Source organism: Acomys russatus, chromosome 1 (genome assembly GCF_903995435.1).
Source record: "Acomys russatus chromosome 1, mAcoRus1.1, whole genome shotgun sequence".
Classification (NCBI taxonomy): Eukaryota; Metazoa; Chordata; class Mammalia; order Rodentia; family Muridae; genus Acomys; species Acomys russatus.
In genome coordinates, this window is record NC_067137.1 from 118,928,508 (window position 1) to 118,951,275 (window position 22,768).

Here is a 22,768-nt window from a genome sequence, read left to right on the forward strand (position 1 = left end):
CTCACAATCTGTCTCTGCCTCCCACAGTGCTGGGATTACAGGCGGGGGCCACCACACCTGGCTTAGCTGTGTTCTTTTTGATCTTTAAATGTTATTGATCATTGTTCTATGTTATGTGCATTGATGTGTGGTGTGAGTGAGTGATGTGGAGCTCAGAGGACAGATTTTGGGAGTTGCTTTCCTGCTTCTGCTTTAGGGTCTAGGGCTTGAACTGGGCTCATCAGGCTTGCCTGGGAAGTACTTTTACTGCTGAGTCAACTTGCCGGGCCCATTTTTCTCTTTTTTCTTTTTTGGTGCTGGGAATGGAAAGCAGTTTCTTTGTGATTTAGGATAGTATTCCACAGAGCATGTTCTCTACGCTTCTGTATATGGACAGCAGAGTGTTAGTGTGCTAAACCATACTCTGAGCCTGCAGATGGGCACTTTCTGTTGTAGTATTTTAAATTACAAGTACTGTGCTCGCTTGAGTTAACTTCTCTGCAGAGCAGAATTGCTATATCAGAATTTATATGTGAGCTCGTGACTCCCCTCTGCAGAGGCTCGTTTTGACTCCTTGCAGAAGTTGAAAGTGCTTTTACTTTTAGAGTAAGTTCAGTCCTTTTAGCTAGTGAATTTAAGCACCTTTCATGGTTATGGACCACTGGTTTCCCCTCCCCGCTTTTCTGTTTGTGACCCTGTCTTATTTTATTTAATTTTTTATTGATTATAAAAAAATATGTATATTAAAGGAAGAAGTTACTGGACATGGGGCCTTCTGCTTCTAATCCCAGCTCTTGAAACAGAAGCAAGGGGATTTCTGCACCCTCATGGTTAGCCTATGGCATCCAGGCCACCCAAGGCTGCACTTGAGTGACCAGTTCTATGACATGTATTGGGGACATGGCTTTCGTTTGATGATGAGACTCTGTGTCTGTGCAAAAGTTTTAATTGAAACATTTTTCTTTTTAAGGCAAAGCCTCACAGTATAGGCCAGGCTGCCTCAACATCCATCTTTGTCATTTAGGTTGACTTTGAACTCTCAACACTCTGATCTCAGAGTCTCAGCCTCTGCAGTGCTGGCACACACTGTCAACCCAGCTAAAAATCATAAATTTTATGTAGTTGCAAACTTAATGAAATTTTGAATTCTATGCTTTGTTAATCTTATTTTTGTTTGTTTGACAGGAGAAAGATAGTTTTTAAAATATTTTTTTATTAATTATTGATACAGTATTCTTCCAGAGTGTGAGCCTACATGCCACAAGAGGGCACCAGATCTCATTAAAGATGCTTGTGAGCCACCATGTGGTTGCTGGGAATTGAAGTCAGAAACCTTTGGAAGAGTAGTCACTGCTCTTAACCTCAGAGCCATCTCTCCAGGCCTCAAAAGATCATTTTTTAAAAAAGTCTTTGCTCATCAATAACTCCTTTTTGTAATTAGTATTTCTACAGTTTATGAAAAAGATGTTTAGCTCAAGTATGCTGACCAACACATAATCCCTGCATTAAAGAGGTGGGTGCAAGAGAATTACAGTTTTAGGACAGTGTGGGCCACATAGCAGGATCCTATCAAATTAAAAAAAAAAAATTTTTTTTTTGCCGGGCGTGGTGGCACTCACCTTTAATCCCAGCACTTGGGAAGCAGAGGCAGGCGGATCTCTGAGTTCAAGGCCAGCCTGGTCTACAAAGCGAGTCTAGGACAGCCAAGGCTACACAGGGAAACCCTGCCTCAAAAAACGAAAAAAAAATTTTTTTTTTTTCAACAAAGTAAAATTGCTGTCTTAAAATTTTTTTCTCCTTTCCTGTGGCTGTCCTGGACTCCCTTTGTAGACCAGGCTGGCCTCTAACTAAAAGAGATTCGCTTGCCTCTGCCTCCTAATTGCTAGGATTACAGGCCAGTGCCACCATGTTCGTGAACTTAGGTTTGTTTTTTGTTTTTTAATAGGTTTTCTGTTGTTGTTTTTTGTTTTTCAAGAGAGGGCTTTACTGTGTAGCCCTGGCTATCCTGAAACTCATTCTGTAGAACAGGCTGACCTTGAACTCAGAGATTCACCTGCTTCTGCCTTCTGAGTCCTGGGATCAAAGGTGTGTGCCACCACTGCCTGGCTGGTTCTTTTAATTTTAAACACTGGAAATACATATTTAAGGTTAAAACAGTTGTTTCCTCCAAAATTTGGGTTATGTACTTCTTTTTCTTCAAATGTCAGTACTCAGAAAAAAGGATGAGTATACAAAGCCAATAAAAACAGTTTTTTAGCTGGGCGTGGTGGCACACGCCTTTAATCCCAGCAGTCAGGAGGCAGAGGCAGGTGGATCACTGTGAGTTTGAGTCCAGCTTAGTCTACAAAGCGACTTCAGGACAGCCAAGGCTAACACAGAGAGACCCTGTCTCGAAAAACAAAAACAAAACAAACAAACAAAAAAAAAACCAGTTTTTTTTTTTCCAGATTACAGATTTACAATGTAAAGTGGTTTCTACCTCATTTTCAAGTCATTGTGACAAATTTGCTACATCCTAAATACCAAGAAATGTGTGCACCAATTCTGGAGCAGAGCACATGCAGAAAGCCTGAGGCTATTGTCAGTTCATGCACAGAAGGCGTTGCTGGAGCTGTGGGCAGCAGTGGGTTAAGAAGGGAGATCACAGTGAAAGGTGTTTTGATTTGTGGGGCGGGGAGGGCTGGGTTCTAATGGGAATATAATGAACAGTATTTTTACCCCTAGAGCATTGCTTTTTACCCAAGTTGGGGATCTGATTCTCTTGGGAGTCTTTTCTTGATTCTTACAGCTGCCCCAGCACTGTTCATGACTGTAGCCATGGAAACATAAGTAGGATAACATAAGTTTATAACTTGTTGCTAGGCAGATGTAGCTCACAATATATTAAAATGTTCTCATTAAAAAGTGTTTGAAGGGGTTAGAGAGATGGCTCAGCAGTTAAGAGCACTTGCTGCTCTTTCATAGGTCCTGAGTTCAATTCCCAGCAACCACATGGTGGCTCACAACCATCTATAATGTAATCTGATGCCCTCTTCTGGTGTGCATGAAGACAGCATATCTACACATAAAACAAATCTTTTAAAAAGTGTTTGGAAGCCGGGCGTGGTGGCACATGCCTTTAATCCCAGCACTTGGGAGGCAGAAGCAGGAGGATCTCTAAGTTTGAGACCAGCCTGGTCTACAAGGCGAGTCACACACTGCGTTTCTAGAGGACTCAGGTTTCACTTTGACTTTATGTGTAAGACTGATTCATCTGAGTGTATATGTGATTCCTGCCCTGAAGGCACAGGAGGGCATCAGACACCTTGGAACTGGAGTAACATGTGGCTGTGAGCCAAGTGGATGCTGAGAACTCTATCTGGGTCCTCTGCAAGTGCTCCTCACAGCTGAGCCTATCAATACTTGTAGAGACTGTTACAGCCAGATGTGGTAACCATGTCTTTAATACCAGTCTCCAGACACAGAGGCAGGGATCTCTGTATCTCAAAACAAATACAAAAACAGCTGTTCAATGCTCTCACCTGAAGCCAACCAAAAAAATCCTACTTATTCTGGACAATTCAGCATAGTGGTAATTTTTTCTTCCTGAGACAGGATTTTTCTGTGTAGACCCTGTTGCCCTGTAACTCACTTTGTAGACCAGGCTGGCCCCAACTCGAGATCTGCCTGTCTCTGCTGAGATTAAAGGCGCGGGCTACCACCCAGCAGGTATCTGGATCCCTTGGCATCTGAAGCAGCAAAAGAAGACAATCCAGTCACTTAAACATCTCCACATACAGCTACAAACCACCACTCTTTAGCTCAAAGCAAGTCCAGGACAGCCAAGATTACACAGAGAAGCCCTGTCCTGAAAAACCGGAAAAAAAAAAAAAGAAAAAAGTGTTTGAAGGGCTGGGCATTGTAGAGAGCTTGCCTAGTGTACAGGGTCTGCGTTCGTACTCAGAACTGCAGACAAATGAGTGAGTAACTGAGTGATAGAAAGGTTGTTTTTGGTTTTTCCCCCAGATTTAGTTTTAATTCATACTTAGTAGCTGATACCTCCTAGCCACGTGTGGCTTGTGGCACAGCCCTTCTGTGACGTGGGAGGTCTAGAGAGGAGTGTTTGTTCCTCGCAGAGGAATAGATCAAGCTGGTAACCCTGCTGTTCTCTCATTCCTGTGCTTGTCTTTTTAGAAAAAGTAACCCTTTGAGTATTTAAATAAACAGTGCAGATGTATGATACAAATCCAAAAGGTGCTAACAAGGTTTGTATGGTACAAATAGCTTTCTTCCTTCATTCCCTGCTTCTGTTTCCCCTAGGTAGAAGCAGCCATTTTTACCTACGTGCTGAACAGTCTCCTGTTCAGGTATGGGAATGTCTGGGTTGCCGTGGCAGGTGCACAGTGATCCTGGAACATTTTTTCTCCTGTGAGGCATTCATTCCTCTCAGTTTCTTTCCTGCAGCCAGTTTTTTGTTATTTTTCTCCCCCCTGTTTTTGTTTTTTTGAGACAGGGTCTTCTGTGTTGGCCTTGGCTGTCCTGGACTCACTTTGTAGACCAGGCTGGCCTTGAACTCACAGAGATCCACCTGTCTCTGCCTCCCGAGTGCTGGGATTAAAGGCGTGCGCCACCATGCGCTGCCTTTTTTTTTTTTTTTTTAAGTTTTTGGAGACAGGGTTTCTCTGTAGCCTTGGTTGTTCTGGACTTCACCTGCCTCTGCCACCCAAGTGCTGTGGGATTAAAAGTGTGTGGCATCACGGCTGGCTCCTATGGCCAGTTTTGAGCCCCCCCCCCCACTCCCGCTTCCATTCTCATGACATCTTTGCTGTTTTTAGTTTTTTGTTTTGTTTTCTTCTAGTCTAGGAGTTAACTCAAGGCCTTTAGAATGCTAGACAAGGAGCTATCAACTTTATTCTGCCCCTTTTCTTTGTTTTTCATTTGCTTGTCTGAGATGTTTCCTGACTGACCTTGAACTTGTATTTCTCCTGTCTTCATTCCAAGTGCTGTATGCATGTGTGTGTGAAAGAGATGGGCTTCTAGGTAGCTCAAGCTTGTCGTGAACTCAAAATCCCCATGCCCTCAGGTCCTTTAGTGCTCAGACTGCAAGTGTGCTGTGACACTAATGTGTTTTTCTTCCCTTCAGAATTCCTTTGACCATGTAAACTCCCAAACAGTGGACATTTAAGAGAATAGTTTCTGAAGATAGTTGTGCGGTGTGTCTGTGTTGAGTGGTATATACAGGTCATGTGGCAGGTGCAGGGCTTCACATGTGTGTTCACCTTCAGGTGGAGCCTTTTAGGTGACTCCCTGCTCTTATATTTAAGGTCTCTTGACTTTTTTGTTTTTGTTTTTGTTTGTGGGTTGTTTTTTTCTTTTTTTTTTTGGTTTTTCGAGACAGGGTTTCTCTCTGTGTAGCCTTGGCCATCCTGGACTCACTTTGTAGACCAGGCTGGCCCTGAACTCACAGCGATCCGCCTGCCTCTGCCTCCCAAGTGCTGGGATTAAAGGTGTGCACCACCACGCCCGGCTTTCGTTTTTGTTTTTTAAAATTATTTTTATTTTATGTGCATTTGGTGTTTTGCCTGCATGTATGTCTGTGTGAGGGTGTCAGATCTTGGAGTTACAGCCAGTTGTGAGCTGCTGTGTGGGTGCTGGGAATCGAACCGGCTCCTTCGGAAGAGTAGTCAGTGCTCTTAACCGCTGAACCATCTCTCCAGCCCTTGTTTTTGTTCTTTAGGGACTTGAATAAACCTTATTAAACTATTCATTTGTGGGTATGTACATGGCATAGCATGCGCATGATCAGAACACAGTTCTTAGAGTGAGCCCAGGTCTCCTTCTACCTAGTTTGTCCTGGCCATGGATCTCAGGTAGTCAGTCTTGGTGGCCAGTGCCGCCTTGTCCTTGTTCTACACACACACACACACACACACACACACACACACACACACACACACACACACACTGCACTTACTCTTTTGTTAGGTTCATTATGACCCAAGTGGTTTTTTGTTTGTTTGTTTGTTTTTCTGTTTTTTTTGTGTGTGTGTAGCTGTGGCCATCCTGGACTTGTTGTGTAGACCTGGCTGGCCTTGAACTCAGCTATCCACCTGCTTCTGCCTCCCAAGTGCTGGGACTGAAGGTGTGCGCCACCACGCCCAGCTTGACCCAAGTGTTTTTCATCTTAGTTTAAGACTAACTTCTACTTGGAGCTAATCTATAGTATTTATTTTTCTATTATGTGTTACAGTATGTGTGTAAGTGGAGGTACACATATATTACAGCACACATGTACATGTCAAGGGACATCTTTTAGGAGTCTGTTCTCTCTTTCCATCATGGGAGAGAACTCAGGTAGTACAAAAAACACCTTTACCCTTAGGCCACCTCACCAGCCCTAAAAGCAACTTTGATTTGAGACAGTAGATGTGTTGTCTCTGTGGTACTGAGAATTGGACAGCAGTGACTGTGTTCCACTGTTAGTGTGATGTCACACGTAGTGTGCGGGTTAAGAGATCACAGGCCATTTCATCTTCCCATCTTCAAGTCTAATATCTGGAATAGATCTCTCTTAATACCTGTGGTTTGAGTAAATTACAGAGTTATGAATTAGTTTCCTTTCATTTAAGAGGATAGAAGGATGGATTGTAGCTCAGTGACCGTAGGTGCCAGGTCTTGGGTTCACTGCTAGTATCCCTCCTGCCTCCCTATCCCTGAAAAGGGTAAGTGCTATAGAGATTGGGGAGCAAGGAGGGTCTAGTATTGTCCTCCCAAAACTGGATTAGTTACAAAAAAGTCATTTGTTACGATGCCTGACACACAGTGACGCTGCTTATTCCAACGTCACACTCCTCCTCACTCACATTGTCATTGCTCCCTAACAACTTAAGATGCAGAAGAAAGAAAATAGTTTCTCATTAGGAAGAGGAAACATTTCAGCCAGATGTAGCTTGTAACCCAGTACTAGAAATTGGAAGTGGTAGGGTTGGGCTTCATAGGAGCTAGATCTTGGTCCCCAGGGTTGAGGAGGAAAGGGAGAGAGAGAAAAGAATTAAATATAAATAGCATGATGGTTCAAGTATTTTGGAGAAGGCTGGAGAGACGGCGGAGCATTGGCTGCTCTTTCAGAAACCCAGGCTCTACTTCCAGCACCCATGTGGTGGCTCACAACTGTTGTAGCTCCGTGTTTAGGGAATCTGATGTCCTCTTCTGGCCTCCTCAAGCACCAGGCACACATGGTGTCCAGACACACAGGCAGGCAGAGCGCCTACACACAAAATAACAAACAACATGCTTTGGGGAGACGCACAGCAAGAAGGGAACATGTATGTTATCAGAGGGGACATACAGTGACAGGCGTCAAGCAGGCCCCATCTGCAGGTGAGCGTGTCAGCGGGTGTCCATGTTAGCTCACAGGTCCCACTACTGGTCTCTCCCTGAAAACCAGACCATGTCTCCCTGTCTAGCCTCTCCATAGTGAGCTGACCTTGCAGTTCCCTTCCCTTTTGCTGTTGCAGGTAAGGCCTGCTCTCCCCCACTGCCCAGACCCAGGTGGCTCTGCATTATAGCTAGATTTACCAGTGCCTTCCTGGGCTCTAGCACATAGACTCTGGTCATTGTTTCTTCAACCTAAAGGGACTGACAGAACCGAAGGGTCTCCTCTCCTTTTACACTCTCTGCCTGTGCTCTCGTAATAGTCTGGAATTGCAGGGCCTGTCTCTCCTTCAGGATCCATGTCTCACTCTCTGTGATGGGTATCTTTCCTAATGAAGCTGCTCCTTTAACATGACGGCTTGCTCTCCCACTTCAGGTGTTGTTGATGCTGCAGCTCTCCAAGTAAAGCTCTCTGAAGGGTAATCTCACCTCAGCTTCCTTTCAAAACCCGCCCTGTTTGTACTGTCATGTGCTTCAAGCTGGTCATGAGCTATTACTGCTAAGGGTGACTCTCCAGTGCATAGACTTGCTTTGCTCTTTGCTAAGATTTGCTTCATGTGTTGTTTGCGCACAGGTTAAACGCACCTGTTCAACATCAGTCTGGTGCCTGTGGTTCTATCCACTGTACGGCCCCTTCAGACCAAGCCCCTTGTTGGATGTTTGAATTCATCCCAATTTATTGCTGTTATCAGCAACATTTGATGCAAAGCTGTGTAGTCTATAGTGACTATGTAAGTGACAGTCAGAATGGTGGTGGCAGTAGTGATGGTCAAGCTGAAGGGAAGGTTTAGTTTAAACACATGAGGTGGGAGACTCGAGTGTCTGTTGAGTCATGGCATTGTGTTGTAGGTATATAGTCCAAGGCTATTAACAGAAGTGGTTGGAGAAATATCACGTGTAAATGTTGTTTAGGAAGAATAATTGCTGCCAAGTTAAAAAGAAGTATCCAGGAGAAAATGTGGCCAGTAAAACAGCAGAATAAAAGCAAACAAAAGAAAAAAAAAAAAAAAAAAAAAGCAAGCAAAAGACAATTTAAGGTTTTTGAGGGCTGAGGGTGGGACTCAGGCAGCCCCAGCTGGACTTAAACTTTCTGTGTAGCTAAGGATGACTTTCAACTTCTGACCCTCTGTCTTGAGAATGGAAGTTCCTGGTGAGTGCTGCCACTCAGTTTATGCCATGCTGGAGATTGGACCCCAGGATTCCTGTGTGCTAGTAAGCACTCTACCAACTCAGCTATGTCCTAACTTACCCTTTTCTCTTAAGTATAGGGGCTCACTTGTAACCTTACTGGCTTGAACTCAGAATTTCCCTGTTTTAACCTCCCGAGTGCTGCTCTAATAAATAACAGTTCTGAGATACCACACTGAGTTCACTCTATCTATCCATCCATCCATCTAGGCCAAGTGTGACTTTATTTCCTCTGTATCCATCTTTGTTTTCCGTTTTATCTCCCCACTTCCTAGCTTTTTGCTTTCTTTGGTTAATATATTAAGATGATTTTAGTTAGAAAAGACCCTGAGTATATCAGTCCAGTTTCTAATGTGGATAGCAGATAAAAATTGGTTGCATAGAAACCCTTAAGAGGAAACGCTCTGTCAGGAAACGAGGGCTACATTTCAGGGTCTGAGTCGTAAGGGTGCTGCTTCTCCCACTTAGTGCCCAGACTGGTCAGTGTGGTACACTGGTGGAGGAAAGGAAACAGGTAGAGGCTGCCCCCTTTCTAGAACTTTTCTCTGCCTAGCTGTCTGCTCATTATCAATTCAACATTTATGAAACACTGTAATGTGTCAGATACTAGAGATACCCATGTCTCAAAGGACTGGAACTTAACAATGGAGGCAGCAAAAAAATAATAATTGGTATCACTTATGAAGTGATTTCTGATCTGCGACCGTCACAGACCTGGGCACGGTTACATCATGCTCACTACTCTGTAGGCAGCAGCCTTTGTCCTTGTACAAAAGGCTCATGATAAAAGTCTGAAGATCCTCAAGTCTGTCATAGTACTTGGTGGTTACTACAGTGGGAGGGAATTGGCAAGAAGAGTGGCTCGCAGTAGGGAGACAGGCAGCTGAGGTCTGAGTGGAGATAGGCTGGCACAGTCGAAGGGCCTCGTGCCTAATGCATGGGGAGATGAGATGGCAGGGAGAGCTCTTTCTTAACTTCTATTTGCTTCGTTTTTCAAGACAGAGTTTCTCTGTGTAGCCTTGCCTGTCCTGGACTTTGTAGACCAGGCTGGCCTCAAACTCAAAGAGATCCACCTGCCTCTGCCTCCCTGTGCTGTGATTAAAGACCCAGCTTCCTTCTGTTACAATAAATTGTATCTGTTTGGCCTAGGAAGCCAATAAGTGACACAAAGAGACTGAAATGTAATTCAAAGCTGCAAGCACTACCCTGGGCATAATCTAAACTGCTACGAATCTTAACAATAAACTAAAATAAACTACACCAATCCTTATAACCTACATATATCCCAAGCACTTGCCAATCTGATCCTTCTCAGGTGGCTTCTCTGTTCCAACTCCCTCCATCAACTGTCAATCATCAACTCTTAACTGTCAACTCTGGCTCCACCCCCTGTCCAGGAAGTCCTGCCTTCCACTTCCTGTCCTGTCCAGCTGATTGGCTAAACAGTGCTTTATTGACACTTGTTACATCCACTCAAGACATTTCTCCACATCCTTAACTTTTAGTTAACTTTTTAGTATAGTTCTGATAGAAAAGTTAGAAATAAAGCACAGAGAGTTTCTGTACCCCACACACCCAATTCTATTCCTAATGACATCTTGATTCTATGACAGTGCTGTGCCCAGCTGCTGTCTTCTTAGGCTCTTCTTGTCAGTGACAGTTCTGTAGATTCGGCTTCTTTTAGAATGCACTGCTGTTTTGAGCACACTGATGAGAAGTTTTATAGGATGTTTGGGGCTGTTGCCTTTTCCCTTCATGACTAGTTTGAGTTTATGGCTTTGAGGGAAGAAAGCCACAGAGAAGAAGTGTCACTCTTTTTTTCCTTAAAAGAGATGAAATGGAGAAGTACTATGAATACGTTGTATTTTAAGATTTGTTTTGTACTGTATGGGTATGTCTGTCTATGCATGGGTGTGTGCAGCCAAAGGTCAGAAGAGGAGCTCAGATCCCCTGGAACAGGAGTTACGCTGGTTGTGAACTGTGTACCTGGGTCATCGGGGAGAGCAGCCAGTGCTCTTAACTACTGAGCCGTCTCTCCAGCCCCTGTGAATGCATCTTAAGGTGAAAATCCAAACAGTAGGGAAGCATATATGTATACATACACAGCTAAGTTACAAATTTTATTGTTCTGTTTCTATCCAGTGACTTTCACATTTTTTAAAATCATATTTTTGTATTTAATTGTACACTTTTAAAATAGGTGTGTTACAGTTTCTCATGTGGCTTCATATTCCCTCCCCCCTCTTTTTTTTTTTTTTTCTCCCCCTTTTCTTTTCTGAGTACTTTTTGATGTTTGTTTTTTGAGGCAAAGTCTTATCATGTAGCCTTCACTGACTTCTGTATACCCTTGACTGGCCTTGAACTCATTATTGGCATGAACTATCCTGGTTAGCTTTTGACTTTTTAACATCATATTGTTTTTTTCTCTACATTTTTTGGTATTTTTGCTTTCTTATATAGTTTAAAAAATTAAATTAGGTGTATATATCTGTGTGGGAATGTGAACATGAATTCTGGCATACTTGGAAGCCAGAAGAGGACATCAGATCCCCAAGAGCTGAGGTTACGGGCAGCTTAGTTACTAAGCTTAGTTACTCTGTAAAAACCGTATGTGTTCCTAATCCCTGACTTCTCTAGCCCCAATGTTTTTGCTTTTGAATTCATTCATGAAAACTGGAACCTAAAAGCGATTAGAGCCAGATGCAGTGGCACATTCCTTTAGTCTCAGTTGAGAATAGCCTGGTCTACGTAGTGAGTTCTAGACCAGTCAAAGCTGCATGATGAGACACCCCCATGCCATTCCCCCCAAGGCAATTAGAATACTCACTTTCCAGTTTGGTTTGTGTGTATATATATGAGTGCACATGCTAGTTTATGTTTGTGTGTATGTTGAATGTACTTGTCAGTATGTGTATGTGTGCCTACCAATGTATAGGTGGGAGGTTGGTGTTGTTTTTCTCCTATCATCTTTTACTTTTATTTTTTGAGACAGTGTCTCTTTGAAGATTTATTTATTTTTATTTTATGTATTAGTGCTCTATCTGCATGTACACCTGCAGGCCAGAAGAATTGTGAGCCACCATGTTGTTGCTGGGAACTGAACTCAGGACCTGTGGAAGAGCAGTCAGTGATCTTAACCACTGAGCCATCTCTCCAGCTCTGAAAGTGTCTCTTTTGAGACCCTGCAAGTTATGATTATCTAGACTGGTAGACTGGCCAGAGAGCTTCAAGGATTCAAGGATCCTCCTTTTGTCACCCTTTCTGGCCTGGAGTTACAGATAGATGTCACTGTGCCCTGCATCTAATGTAGGCTCTGGGAATTTGAACTCAGGCTGTCATGTAAGCACTCCCCTCCCACTCCCAGCTTCTGCCCCTCAGGCTATTTTTTTTTTTAATTAAATCTTTAGCCAGCTATGAGCATGCCGTTACTCTTAGCACTGGGGAGGGAGAGGTAGGGAGAGCTCTCAGTTTGAGGCCATCCTGATACACACAGCTCAGGGTAGCCAGGGCTACATAGGGAGACCCTGTCTTTTTGTTTGTTTGTTTTTGTTCTTGTTTGGTTTGGTTTGGTTTGGTTTTTCGAGACAAGGTTTCTCTGTGTAGCCTTGACTGTCCTAGACTCACTTTGTAGATCAGGCTGGCCTCGAATTTACACCAGTCCACCTGCCTCTGCCTCCCAAGTGCTGGGATTAAAGGCATGCACCACCACGCCCAGCTGGGAGACCCTGTCTTAAGCAAGCAACAGTGTGTGCACACATAACACATATATTCTCTCTCCCTCCCTCTCTCTCTCTCTCTCTCTCTCTCTCTCTCTCTCTCTCTCTCTCTCTCAGTATGGTCGTGCCACTTTTTTTTTTCATCACAGGGTTTCTCTGTGTAGCCTTGGCTTTCCTGGACTCGCTTTGTAGAACAGGCTGGCCTTGAACTCACATGATCCATCTGCTTCTGCCTCCTGAGTGCTGAGATTAAAGGCATGTGCCACCATGCCTGGCCCTGGTTGTGCTACTTTTAACCCTAGCACTTGGGAGGCAGAGGTAAGCAAATCTCTGCAAGTTTCAGGCCTGTCAGAGGTACCCAGTGAGACTCTGTATTAAATAAAAAACAAAACTCCGAACTGGTCAAATTAAGACAAACAAACAAAAAACTTTATTGATATAATTCACTGAACACAACTCATCTAAATGTGTGACCCAGTGATCTTGATTGTATTGACAGATGGTGCAGCTGTTTGCCAGTGGTAGGGTATTCAGAACACCCCTGCCATTCGTAAAGAGCTCCTGGGCTCAGCAACAGTGACTTCCCGTTTCTCTCACACACCACAGTGTCCTGCAACCACTAGTCTGTTATGTTTTTAGTTTTTCTGTTAGATATATTTATCACTTAATATGTATGATTGTTTGTCCTCGTGTATGTATATATGTGTGCTATGTGTGTGCTTGGTGCCTTTCGAGGTTAGAAGAGGGTGTTAGACTTCCTGGGACTGGAGTTACCGACAGTTGGGAGCTGCCATTGGGTGCTTGGAATCCAACCCAGTTCTCTGGAGGAGCAGCGAGTTCTCTCTCTCCTCTTATTACCTTATCATGTCCCACCAAACTTCTGTTTTATTATGATTTGCTGCTTTAATTTGGCATAGTACCTTACACTTTAAAAAAAAAAAAAGTTGTTGCTTTCTTTTCTTTTTCTTTTTCAAGGCAGAGTTTCTCTGTGTAGCCTTGGTTGTCTTGGACTCATTTTGTAGACCAGGCTGGCCTCGAAGTTCGCAATGATCTGCCCACCTCTGCCTCCTAAGAGCTGGATTACAGGTGTGCACCACCACTCCAGGCGTACCTTATACTTTTGAATGGCAGTATAAACATCTTACGGATGTACTATGTTTTGTGTTTCCATTTGGTTAATGAACACTTTGGACTATGTTTGTTTCTTGCTTACTATGTGTAATGGTGTACTACTCTATGTGTTAAAGTTTTCAGGTGGCTCTAGGTTCTCATTTCTCTGGGCTGTGTAGAGTGACATAAATGTTAGAGGAATCAGTCCCATATTATATTCCCAGTACTCCAGACAAATAACCCAATTAAAAAAATGGACAAAGAGGCTTCTGAGATAACTCAGGTGGTAAAAGTGCTCACCAGAACTCAGATAAAGGCAGAAGGAGAGACCGACTCCAGAGTTGTCCTCTAACCCAACATGTACATGGTGGCCCATGTGCCCACAACATGTGATGACGATGATGATGATGACGATGATGATAATTTGAATTAGACATGTGTATGTCTAGGAAAGACATACACAGATTGTCAGCAAATGCATCTAGTATTTATTAATCAGGGAAATAAAAATCAAACCCCGATGAGAGATTACAACTTGTTGATTTAGCCAAAAGTGAGACAATAACAAGTATTGGTCAAGATAGGGAGAAATAGGAACCAATGTCACTGGGAATATAAAATGGAAGTCGCTGTTCTCGTCCCAAATACTTGACAAAATGGCACTGTGGAAGGACAGTTAATTCAGGCATTCAGATCATAACAAAGAAATATGCTAGAAGGGTGTTGTAGGACAAAGTGATTTTAAATTGAACACACTGTGATTAGAAGATATTAAATCACACATTCAAGGGTTTTCTTCTTTAAAGATTTAGTTTTGGCCGGGCAACTGGGCCTTTAATCCCAGCACTTGGGAGGCAGAGAGAGGCAGGAGGATCTCTGTGACTTCAAGGCCAGTCTGACCTACCTGGTGAGTTCCAGGACAGCCAGAGCTATACAGAGAAACCCTGTTTCAAAAAACAAAAAAAAAAAGACTTTAGTTTTGGTCCTGTGTCTCTGTGTAGGCATTTCCATGTGAGCACATGTGCCTGGGGAGGACAGAAGAGAGCACTGGATACGCTAGAGCTGGAGTGGCAGGCAGTGTAGGTATTGGAGACTGAACTTGTGGTCCATGCAAGAGCAGTATGTGCTCTCAACTGCTGCGCCATTTCTCCATTCCGTTCTTATGGGTGGGTGCATGTGTATCTGTGTGCATGCGCGTACTGTGTAGGTGGAGACATGAAGTTGACACCAGGCGTCTTCCTTGGTCAGTTCTTTACCTAATGCTGAGGCAAGTTCTCTTGATGAATTTGAAGCTTGATGGCCAGTCTGGTTAGTCAGCACCCAAATGGCAGCTCATGCCTGTCTGTAACTCTATTCCTAGGGGATCTGGCACCCTCTTCTGGCCTCCATAAGCACTGTATATGCACAGTAGTGCACAGACACATACAGGCAAAACCCGTGCACACAAAATAACAGTGAAGGGGGTTCCTTTAGAAATATGTACTAATTTGATACTTATATTGTGAAGAACGATAGTAGGAAAACAGTTAATCGGTTTTCTGCAATGAAAGCACTGTGGCTCTGTAAGCACAGGAACCCTGGTGTGTGTAGTAAGAGCACTGCAGCTCATACCTGCAGTGGTCTTCAGTCTGCGTGGAAGTGATTGAGGCAGTGTTTGCTAGCACTGAGTGGGGTGGTAACAGGCGCAGATCAGTACACACAGGGTGAGGGTTCAGACCCAAAGCTGCTATGATGTCACATGATGCAGGGTCGGTGAGCACTCGTTCATTACATGTTTGAATTTCATTGGTTCTCTGGTCATTGTGTGTTCATATATATTTTTATGTTGCTAAGTTTTTAGAGACTCCTCACATTGTAAGAAGCTGGGAAGTGCCAGTTTTACTTTGTTTAATATTTGTAAATAATATTTGTCATAATAACATACTCCTTTAACTTGAGCTTTGTAATGAAACTGGTGTAGAGCTAATTTTTATTTTTAATTCCTTTAAATTCCATGATTTATTTCATACTTGTCAAAGAACATTTAAGATTTTTCTATATTTTGTACTATACCAAATTCTGTAGTTACTATCCTAATGAGTCAAATCTTCCTTGAGAGAGCTGTGGGGTATGTATTCACATGTTATGTGTGTAGATATTTAGAGGCTTATTTTAAGACATTTATCTGATTGGGGATCTGAAAGATTTGGAATCTGTAGGCAGATTTAAGGGAGGAGTTGAATCATCATTCTCAACACCTCCCAAAATCTCAGTATTTTCTTACAGAGCAGCCTTCCAGAGCTGTGAGGTGGTGGCACACACCTTTAATCCCAGCACTTAGGGAGGCAGAGGCAGAGGATCTCTGTGAGTTCGAGGACAGCCAGGGCTATACAGAGAAACCCTGTCTCAGGAAGAAACAAACAAACAAACAAACAGCAGCCTTTCAGTGGACCTTATGGAGCACAGTCTCTGTTAGTTGTCATCAACAGAGTGTGGATAGTAACCTGATACACCTAATACTTTACAACAATATCTACCCCAGCTTACTAAGGGTGAAAAACCTGTGGGATGGCTTGAGCTGGTGGGTGTAAGGCCTGCAGGGACTTAGTCAAAACCCTGTAAAACTAAGCAGCAAAGCAGTGCTCATTTGAAGGCCTATCTTGATGTCTCAAGCCCGGGGCTTGGAAAGTTAAAAGCTCTGGCAGTGTTTATACACATGCCGGATCAGGTTTTCCTTTCTTTCTTTTTTTAACGCTATGAAGATACAGTAAAGTAGTTCCCATGCGTCTGACTGGCAGTGTGGTGCCTTGCTGTCCATTGCTTCTAGGTAAAGGGTGCATTCATTACCTGTGCCGGTTCTTGTAGGGCAGCTCCTGCGCAGCGGCCCTCCTGTCAGTAGTGTGGGTCTTCCCTGTGCTGTTGCAGCTATTGTCAGTTTCTGCTTTCTTGTGCTCCTTCTTGTTGCAGCAGGTCTGAGTTGATTTTGAATCCTCCAACACTTGCCATCTACTGACTAGAAACAACAGCCTCAGGGGTGCAGCACCTTTAGGCATCAGTTTCTATTTAGAGATAGTGGCAGGAGCTTTCTTCTTACAGCTCTCAGTGCATAGAGCTGATGAACTGTGTGACTTTTCTTCTTTTCTTCTCCTGCCTTCTCCTCATCTCTTTTCTATAGCTTGAACTCACATAGCTCAGGCTGGACATAATCTCATGATGGTCTCCTGACTCAGCCTCCCAAATACAATAGGTACAATTCTAGATAAGCCCTTGAACTCTTCTTAATCCACCTCCACCTCTGTCCTAGAAACTGTTAGTCTTTGCTCATCTCTCATTTTACCAGCCCCAAAATGTCCTGTGAATAGAGATGACCTTTGACCTTGACTTTTGGACCCTCAATGCCAACGAGGTCACACACTTCTTAATCTTGTTCTTTTCTCCTTCCTCCCCCCCCCCCCCCCCCAGCCAGACAAGGTTTCTCGGTGCATCCCTGGTTGTCCTGAAGCTCATTGTGTAGACCAGGCTGCCTACGCACTCCGAGATCCACCTGCCTCTGCCTCTTGTAAAGGCATGCACCACCACCAACTGACTCCTAATCAAGCAATCTTTCTTTTTTTGGTTTGTTTGTTTGTTTGTTTGTTTGTTTTTTGAGACAGGATTCCTCTGTGTAGCCTTGGCTGTCCTGGACTCACTTTGTAGACCAGGCTGGCCTCGAACTCACAGAGATCCGCCTGTCTCTGCCACCCGAGTGCTGGGATTAAAGACGTGCGCCACCACGCCCAGCTACTATTTATTTTCATTGCTGTGTACTAGCCTGGTGTTTGCATTTGCCCATTTTCTCTTATTTATTTGTATGCTTTCTAGTTTCTGGTGTTGTGAATACGCTTCTTTATTCTATTTTTGTTTTATGTGTATATCTTACCTGCAATATATGTCTGCATCACCACATATATACCTTGTGCCATTGTAGCTGGAAAGAGGGTATCAAATGCCTTGTAACTGGATTTATGTAGAGGATTATAAGCCACCATGTGGGTGCTGGGAGTCAAACTTGGGTCTTCTGGAAGAGTAGTAAGTGCTCTTACCTACCAGCCATCTCTCTAGTCCCATCTCCTAAGTTTATTTTTTCTTTCTTTTCTCTTTTTTCCTTTAAGACAAGGTTTCTCTGTGTAGCCTTGACTGTCCTGGACTCAATTTGTAGACCAGGCTGGCCTCGAACTCACATTGATCCGCCTGCCTCTGCCTTCCTGCATGCTGGGATTAAAGGTGTGTGCCAGTGCACCTGGCTCTAAATTTCTTTCTTTCTTTCTTTCTTTTTTTTTAATTAATAATGTATTGTATAAAACACACTGTTAAGAGACACACTGTAGCAGGGCGGTGGTGGTGCATGCCTTTAATCCTAGCACTTGGGAGGTAGAGACAGTGGATCTCTGTGAGTTTGAGGCCAGCCTGGTCTACAAAGCAAGTTCAGGACAGTCAAGGCTACACAGGGAAACTCTTATCTTAAAAAAAAAAAAGAAAGAGAGAGCAAGAGAGAGACTGTAGACTGTGAGTAAATAGCTGCATGTTCATATCTAACATACATATGTACATCCGAAGAAAGAATGCTCATAGTTACTATAAGCCAGTAGAGACATTAGGGCTCCTAGACTGCTGGTGGGCAGCAATGGTTGCAGGGAATCACCCAGGAGCAGCGGTTTGTTTCCCTTACAGGGAGGAGACCTTAGGAATGTTCCTGTGTCATTTATATTGCAGGAGTGTTAGCTCAGGACAGACAGCAAATGGCCAGCTGTCGCATTCAGAAGGAAGTACTGCAGTGGCTGCCCACTGGGACCCTGTGGATGCTACAGGAAAGGCTGCTGTCCACGTTCTAAAGTGTTCTGCACCTACTTTGTTGGTGTCTGCAGTGCCACACTTGCTTGGCCCGCAGCTGCAGGTCTTTTGTGCTCAGTGATGCTCTATAGATCCCAGGAGTAACTCAGAGTCCAGTGAAAAGCTGAGGACCTCGTGGTCCCAAGGCCAACCTATAGCTCTTGAAACTGGGATGCTCCCCCTGCGGATTGCACTCCAGGACATGACAGAGAACCTTGAGTGTGGGCAAGAACTCCCAAGAGCTAGACAGAGTGAGACTGCAGCCATGCTGGGCTTGTGAGTGTGGTGGACATGAGCCTTGCTGATGGCAGGGATCAGACAAGTACCTGTTGGGTGAGCTTGTGTGTCTGTGGGCGTGGGGGAGTTGGCAGTCACAGACGCAGCCTCATTTATTGCTGATGTTCCAGCTGACAATATATAGCTCTAGTACCTTAAGAACTATGCCTAGCCATGCCTGGTGGTACAGACCTGGAGTCCTAGCTACTTAATGCCTCAGCAGAAGGCTCATAACAGCCTGTGCTACAGCATGAGAGACCCTGGGTCAACATTAGAAATAAAAAAAGGGTTGAGTGGTAAAGTGTTTGTCTGGTGGGTGCAAGGTTCTAGGTTCAGTGCCTCGTACCACCATGGTAGGGGGAGTGGTTTTCTGAGTAGCAGCAGCAGCACAGATAGCCGAGGGTATTGGAGATCTGGAGTATTACCAGGCGCCCGCCTACTGCTCTGTTCCAATACATAGCTAGCAAATTGAGATTAAGGACAAAGCGCCATCGCCTATGGATTATGGTCCTGTTACCATATCTAATGATATTTCTCTTTAAGTAGATTCACAAGTTGTTTTCCTATGTGTTTTTCTAAAAGTTATGCAGTTTTGTTTTGTTTTTTTGGTTCATTTTCAGAGTCCTTATTTCCAAGGTCCATTTTGAAAGATTGATTCACCCTCCCTCCCTTTCCTCTCTTCTTGCTCCTATTCTCTCTGTCTCTCATAAAGACATGGTCTCAGTCTGAGCTTGCACTTGTAGCAGTTGTCATGCCTCAGCCGTCTGAATGCTAGTATTGTAGCTGTGAGCTACCACGGCCACTTGCTTGACTTGTTTTGAGACGTGGTCTCACGATGTATCCTTGGCTGGCCTGGAACTCACCATGTAGACTAGGCTGGTATTAAACTTTTCAAGAGAGATAGATCCTCCTGCCTCTACTTCCTTCAAGTGCTGGGATTGAAGGTGTGCACTACCATGTCCACTTTAAAGTTTCTATCATTTATTTTGTTGCTCAGATTGTTCACCATTTGGCTAGTGGTAAACAGAACCCATTGTTCTTTGCCAGCCTTTTTATTTTCTGGTATAACAAAACATTTTAGGGTCATCTTGTAATCTTGCAAGCCCAGAGTAAAACATTTCTTCCAAATACCATAGTTATTTTATTGGAAATTGGGGAGTTACTGTGCTTACTTTTCCTTCCTTCAAGGCTTTCTCAGTGGACAGACAGCTGGTAACTGTTGATACATGTGTACACACAGCTAAGGTTCCTTTGGTTAAGGGAACTGATGAGTGCATGCTGTTAGCAACAGTCCTGCCCTCCACCAACAGATTCTTTCTAAAAGCCTCCTGTTTTCTCTATTTGTGACTCTTTTTTTTAGTTTGATTATTTTGAGCTTCATTGATGTTCTCCCTGCCCCCACCCCCCAGGGCTTCTCTGTTCCTTGGCTGCCTGGACTTGGTCTGTAGACCATCATTCATGTTCTTACTCTTTAGTTCATTTTTTTTTTTTATTGCTCACGTGTGTTCCCTTGCGTGGGTATGGTCCCATTCGGAGACACTGCTGGTCTTTCCCTCCAAAGCATTAGTTGCATTTCACACCGCCACTATCAGCACACGGTTTCCTTTTCTCCACACCATCACCAAGCTTGGGCAGTGTTTTGGTGGGGTTTTTTTTGCTTTTGTTTTTGTTTGTTTGTTTTTAGTTTTTGAGACAAGGTTTCTCTGTGTAGTCTTGGCTATCCTGGACTCACTTTGTAGACCAGGCTGGCCTCTTTTTTTTTTTTTTTCCCCCCGAGACAGGGTTTCTCTGTGTAGCCTTGGCTGTCCTGGACTCCCTTTGTAGACCAGGCTGGCCTCAAACTCACAGCGATCCGCCTGCCCCTGCCTCCCGAGTGCTGGGCTTAAAGGCGGGCGCCAAGACTGCCTGGCTAAGGCTGGCCTCTTTTTGAACTCAGAGATATGCCTGCCTCTGTGCTGGGATTAAAGGTGTGTGCCACCAATGCTAAACCCTTTTTTTTTTTTAAACTTCAGTAAACATGATATAGTAGTTACTCTTGGAGCTTCAGTTTACTTTCCCTTGTTTATTGGTTTTTAACCTTGCCCACTCCTTTTACTCCCTTTTTCTGAGAGAGAGGTTGGGGGAAGGCTGTAAATGAACAATTCTTCCTACCCCCTCCTTCTCCCCCCTCCCACTTTCTCCTTCTGCCCCCTCATTTGCTTGCTTATGTTTGAACTCAATTTGCAGACCAGGCTGGGCGAGAATTCACAGAGATCCACCACCTCTGCTTCTGGCATTAGAGGAGTGTGCACCACCACTACCCAGCCTTTTCCTCCTCCTCCTCCTCCTCCTTTTTTTTTTTTTTTTTTTTTTGTGTGTGTGGTGGGGGCGGGGTGGTTGTTGCTTTGTTGGTTGGAGAATGTTTTTGTTGTCGAGCACCTGCATCTTGCTCTGTAGTCCTGGCCAGCCGAGAACTTCTTTAGCCTTCCAAATATTGGGATCATAGGCATGTGTAGCCACACACAGCTTCTGCTAAACATTTTCTTTGGTGTTTGATGTTTGTGTGGTTTGAATGTGTGTCTACTCCAAAATTCATGTTAAAATTTCTATGGCCAGTATATTGGGAGGTGGGACTTTCAGGAGGTTAAGATGCCATGAGAGCGTCACACTTAGGAGGGGCTTCAGTGTCTTTACAAAAGAGCTTGTTGTATGAAGAATTAATTTTTTAAGCTTTAAAATTATGTTAAAAAGATATTCAGGCCCAGGTGTAGGGTTCATAATTTTAATCTCAACACTTGGGAGACAGAGACAGGTGAATCTCTGAGAGTTTAAAACACCAGCCTGGTCTGTATAGCAAGTTCCAGACCAGTCAGAAATACATACTGAGACCCTGTCTCAACAAAAGCAAAATTTAAAAAGGCATATTACGGCTAGGCAGTGGTAGCACATACCTTTAGTTCTAGCACTGAGGGAGGTAGAGATCTCTGAGTTTGAGGCCATACTGGTCTACAGAGTGAGTTCTAGGACAGCCAGGACTACACAGAGAAAAAAAAAAAGGCATATTCGAAGGAAGATGATATGCCACTTCTATTTGTCACATTCTTGTCTCTGCATCCTTTAGGTCCTGTTTCCATCCCCATGTAAAGTTATCTTAGTGGACTTTGTGATTTTCTTTCTTTTTTTTTCAAGATAGAGTTTCTCTGTGTAGCCTTGGCTGTCCTGGACTCAGATTGTAGACCAGGCTGGCCTTGAACTCACAGAGATCTGCCTGCCTCTGCCCCCTACAATACTGGGATTACAGACATGCACCACCATGCTTCGTGACTTTGTGAATTTCTTAAAATACTGTTTTAAAGTTATTTATTATTATTGTATGGTTATGAGGTGAAGAGTAGGTGATGATGTCATATTCTAAGGCTTAGAAGACCAGAAGTGGTGCTATTTACTGCTTATTATACCTATTAACTTATAATAATATAACTTTTATTTTCTTTCTACTAAGCCAAACTGGCAAGGCGCAGTCAAGAACGAGACAATCTTGGCATGTTGGTGTGGTCACCTAATCAGAGCCTTTCAGAAGCAAAACGTAAGTCTTAAAGCCCCTTTCCTGTCCTGTCTTCTCAAAGGCGTCTTTGTGACTTAAAGTCTCTATGCTGCTCTTTGAAATTTTTAAAATTTAAAGATTTCTAACCTGTGGTTTCATTATAGTACATATTCCTAAATGCTATGTAAGCTAATAATGAGTTTAATTTAGTAATGAGGTATTAAGGACTAGTAATGAACCTGTAGTACACTACAGACAGTGGATCAGAGTAAAAAGGAAATAATGGGGGGGAGAGATGGCTGAGCAGTCAGACTTGCAGAGGACCTGGGATCTGATGACCTCTTCTGACTTCTGTGGTGCACATATATACTATAGGTAAAATGCCCTTGCAATAAGACAAAAATATTTTTTAAACAGAAAAAGGAAATATCAATGGAATGTGTGACACACACACACACACACACACGCGCGCGCGCGCGCGCGCACACACACACACACACACACACACACACACACACACACACACACACACACACACCCACCCACCCACCCAGGAATGTATACGCTGAGCCCAGGGCTTCACAGTCCTACGCCAGACTCTACCACTCAGGCGAACCTCCAGCACCGCACTTTTTGTAAAGTCGCTGGCAAATACCACGAACACACTGGCCTTTGTTTTGGAAGGGGAGGAATAGAGGTTCTGTTAATGCAGAAA

General features: G+C 43.7%; 1 protein-coding gene across 1 annotated transcript in view; it reads left to right on the forward strand.

The window, feature by feature from the left end:
* The window catches only part of Rcor1 (REST corepressor 1), an 83,896-nt gene that overhangs the window by 18,446 nt on the left and 42,682 nt on the right, over positions 1-22,768 (forward strand). The window contains exon 3 of the mRNA XM_051151603.1: positions 22,012-22,095. Within this exon, the coding sequence (XP_051007560.1) occupies positions 22,012-22,095 (84 nt within the window). The remainder of the gene's footprint in view (positions 1-22,011; positions 22,096-22,768) is intronic.